Genomic DNA, 4,272 nt, shown 5'->3' with positions numbered 1-4,272 from the left:
TAAAAATAAACTTTAATTGTTTATATTTGATAAATACAAAGAGTGTATTTCAATAACAATTTTGGTGCTTTGGATGGTATTTTATTTAAGTATTGTGGTATTATCTTTTGACAATATTATAATTAAAAGAACACATTAACTCTATTTCTGGAATATGAAAAAAGGATTTATTTAATAAAAACAAAATCATTTTTAAGTTATTTATTTCATACACTTATTTAAGTCTTAATAATTTTTATCAAAATATAACAAAATCATAATATCGGTTATCTATACATTGTTAATTTTGAATACATAATCTTATTGTTTATATATGATTTGTTGAAATTAAATATTACAATTAATTTTTAATAAGAATTAAGTTGATAATTTTATTTTTAGTTGCCAATCAATAAAAAAAACTTAAACACAGTTCAATGTAAAATACCATTTCAAACATTAAATAATTTATATTTGATTCAATTACTAATGATTTGGTAACTGTTAATGTAAATTTCTTCAAAAATGAAAGTTTTTAAGTGTCTTTAACAATAATAATGTATTATAAAAAACAAATTGAATTGTTTTGTCCATAAAATCTTTCATTCGTTGTATATCAACAATATTAAGCCATTTCATATAACAAATTATCATTTTTTTATTAATAACAACTATTATACAACAACAAACTAATATATACATAAATATATAAATAAATAAGAGGTATTTAATAAGTGAAATTGAACTATTCATTCAGTTGAAATGGGTAGTTGGTGCGTAAGTGGTGGAGATTTGCAGGGTGAACATGCTCTTGTAGATGGAAGAAATTGCCCACAAGGAAAAGCATACTGTCATAATGTGATCGACCAATGTTATGATCAAGGAAGAACTTTGTTGGTCAATTGTGATGTTCTTGGAACCACTTGGACCTACACAATGGTTTAACAATATCTAACTTGCTTTTGGATATTATTATATTTTGATATAATGAAAAAACAAAATAATAAATAATTTTATATATTGAAATAAATTTATTTTGATATTAATTTAAATTGAATTCAAACATCCTTCTAAAATAACTCTATATAACAAAATTGAATATTTGTATATAATTGTTTATCATTTGAATTACTAAAAATAATACTATATTTAAAACTTAAAACAACTTTGTTTGATATTTAAACAATAAACAGTATTGGGCTGGTACAACTTGTAAATAACAATTTAGAATAAGTTAAATAACATTAAATTAATAACAACAGGCTTAAAACATACTTTTATGCTCATTTGTAATTAATAATTCACTGTGTAAATCCAACCCAAGTTTTGATAAAAAAGTTATCACAAATATAAATACCAATCATAAATAATAATAGTTTTATTTATTGTAAATATAATAATAGAGATAGAGGAACAATTAAATTTAAAATAAGCAAGTTTTCTCAATAACATGCATTGTCTACAATAACCAAAAATGAAGTCTCTATATAGCAAGTTTTGGAGTTTGATAAGAAAAAAATGCCGATTCTGGAAAATAATAAAATTAATATATTTTATTCTTTTCAAAGGTTTGATTTTATAAAATAGATAACAACTGTATTTAAACAAAAGTAGTATTTTTAATAAAATAACAAACATTTATAAATAAATTACAGTTAAATTTATATGTCATTTGACCATGTTGAATAATGAACATTGCAAAAAAAACAAATTGAAATAAATCACAACAAGACTGAAAATTATATATAACAACATAAATTAACATAGAATGTAAAATGGTATTTCAAATTATTCAGAAATGATAATTAATAAAAACAGTTACTCATTAAACCAAACTATTCTAACACACAATCAATTATAATCTCCAAAATTAGAGCGCTTCTCAACCCTTCGTGGATTTTTTCCTTTTATCTTTTTATTTGCAAGACTCTGGTACCCTTCGCGAAGTTCACGCTTCTCTTCCGAACACCCTTCATCCACTTCTTCCGTTTTAAGTTCCTTGCGGGGTGCTGGTTTCACCTTTGGCTCTCTTTTGATATTGACAACTGTTTGGTAACTAAATCCTCCGAGAGATGGTGCCGAGCACTTCGACATGTTTGTTTTCAAGTTCAATTTTTGAATTAATCGAAGACTTTGAGGCTTGTCTTTTTTCGTTTTTTAAATCTTTTTTATGATTTGTGTTCGTCAAATTAAAAAGGTTTGAGTTTTGACTTTTGACAAGAATTAAATAGTTATATTAACTATAATATTAAATATTTTATTCATTATTTTATCCTTTAAATTATACTATTATATAATATTCTGTATAGTACATTTTGAATGCTACAAATAAATTTATATTTTATTATCAACGACTAAATAATAAAATAATTATATAATAAACACATTTATCATAACTGAACTAATAAGTGTTAAAGAATAAACAATGTGTTTTTATTGAAAATGATCAAAAATGAAATATAACCAATACAACTACATATACAATTTCAAAAGTTTTTGTTAATTAACTGTATTTAAATTGTCTACTTGAATATACTTTTATTGCTTTTTAAATACAAAATTTATAAAACGCACTATTCTTTATATTCAAGTAATTTCATTTTTATTTTTATATTTGGATCGATTATATATAAAGTATGAAATATGAATAAATTCTAATTGGCAATTTAAATTATTTATTCTTTATAAACAACTAAAATAATTAAAAATACAGTTTATCAATTGTAGCATTTCTTTCAAGTTGTTTGCAGCCCTTAAAACTCCCATACTCAATGCCTCTGAATCTGATATTTATTTTGTCAAGGACTTCACACCCCACAAAACAATTCATTCCATCTATCACAGTATTTCCTTCACATTTCACTTCTTTGAGAGACAAGCAATTCATGAAACACCCATCTTTAATTCTTTCCACTGTTTTTGAAAGAATCACCTGTTCTAAAGAAACGCAATTCATGAAAGTCTCATATTTTAATTCTTCTAAACATCCGTTTATAATCACATTATGAATGTCATGACACTCCAAGAAACACTCTTCTCCAATTTCTGTGATTTTGTTAAACTCTATTTTTCCTTTTAATTTGACACACTTTGAAAAACACGACTTCCCTATTATCTCAAGTTCTTGTGGAAATTCGAATTCCTCCAAATATCCACAATTCTCAAAGCAGTTGTTTGGGAGAATTTTAATTTTTCCTGTTGCACTTACTTTGACCAACTTTTCACAATTAGAAAAACACTTTTCACCCAATTTAATAACATTTTCCAAATTTATATCAGTCAACGAGGAACACTTTCTGAACGCCGATTTTCCGATAACTTTAATGTTCTTTAAGTTGATGGAAGTGATCTTTTTACAGTTGAGAAATGCGTAGTCTTGTATAGATGTGACACTTTGTGGATATTCTACACTCTGAAGCGATATACAGTCACCAAAGAGGTGTTCACTTATTTCGTTTAATTCACATTTTAACACGACAGCTGTGAGATTTTGGCAACAAATAAAGCAGCACTTTCCGATGTGTGTGACACTTAATGGAACTTCAATTTCTTTTAGTGAACAACACTGCTCAAAACAAAACTTTCCCAAGTGCATTAATTTTGAAGGAAAGTTGATACACGCGAGTGATGTGCATCGCCCAAAGCAACAATTTCCAAAGCTTGTTATACTTAGTGGTGTATCAATGCAACTCAACGACTTGCACGTGTGAAACGCCAAATCACTGAAAGCACACATCCTGTCTTCTCTGTACACCGAATCCACAAATTTGATCGTTTTTAAGTTGATACAATTCAACAAAAAGCTACGAGGAATGTTATTTATTGAAAGTGGAAGAACGACTTTTGTTAGTTGTGTGCAGTTCTCAAAGACCGACTCACCAATGTCAGTCAGCAGTTCATTGACAACAACTTCGGACATTTTACACAAAGAAAACGCGTTGTTGCCAAGTGATTGTAAATTGGGTGGAAGTGTCATTTTCCCTTCATAATTGAAACGAAAGAATGTATATTCTCCTATTGAGGTCACAGTATCTGGAATTTTGTCAAAATTAATTAGTTTAGTGGACTGTACTATATAAGACGACTCAAAGGAGTGTTTTTTAATTTCAATAATGTTGAGACGTGGAAGAGGAAATGCAACATTCGAATCTTTTGATACAAAATATTTTTTGCGTGTATTAAAGTTGTGTGGTACTGTACCAAGTTCTATAGGGCACCACGATATCACTCTGTAAAAATTATCGTTTTCAAAATAGTCTAAAGTTCCGGGGTATATGTGAAAGGTCTCTAAAT

At 26.9% G+C, this 4,272-nt stretch overlaps 1 protein-coding gene across 1 annotated transcript; it reads right to left on the bottom strand.

Moving 5' to 3' along the window:
- Nucleotides 1-2,680: 2,680 nt before the first annotated feature.
- EIN_243780 (leucine rich repeat containing protein BspA family protein) lies at nucleotides 2,681-4,264 on the bottom strand (the record flags this gene model as incomplete). The annotated part of the gene is made up of 1 exon (XM_004183245.1): nucleotides 2,681-4,264. A coding segment is annotated over one exon (1,584 nt), but the record flags the coding sequence as incomplete, so codon positions are not given.
- Between the last annotated feature and the right edge of the window lie 8 nt (nucleotides 4,265-4,272).

The sequence above is a fragment of the Entamoeba invadens genome (assembly GCF_000330505.1).
Source record: "Entamoeba invadens IP1 unplaced genomic scaffold scaff_1105074725995, whole genome shotgun sequence".
NCBI lineage: Eukaryota > Evosea > Mastigamoebida > Endamoebidae > Entamoeba > Entamoeba invadens.
This window is presented reverse-complemented; position numbering and strand designations above follow the sequence as displayed.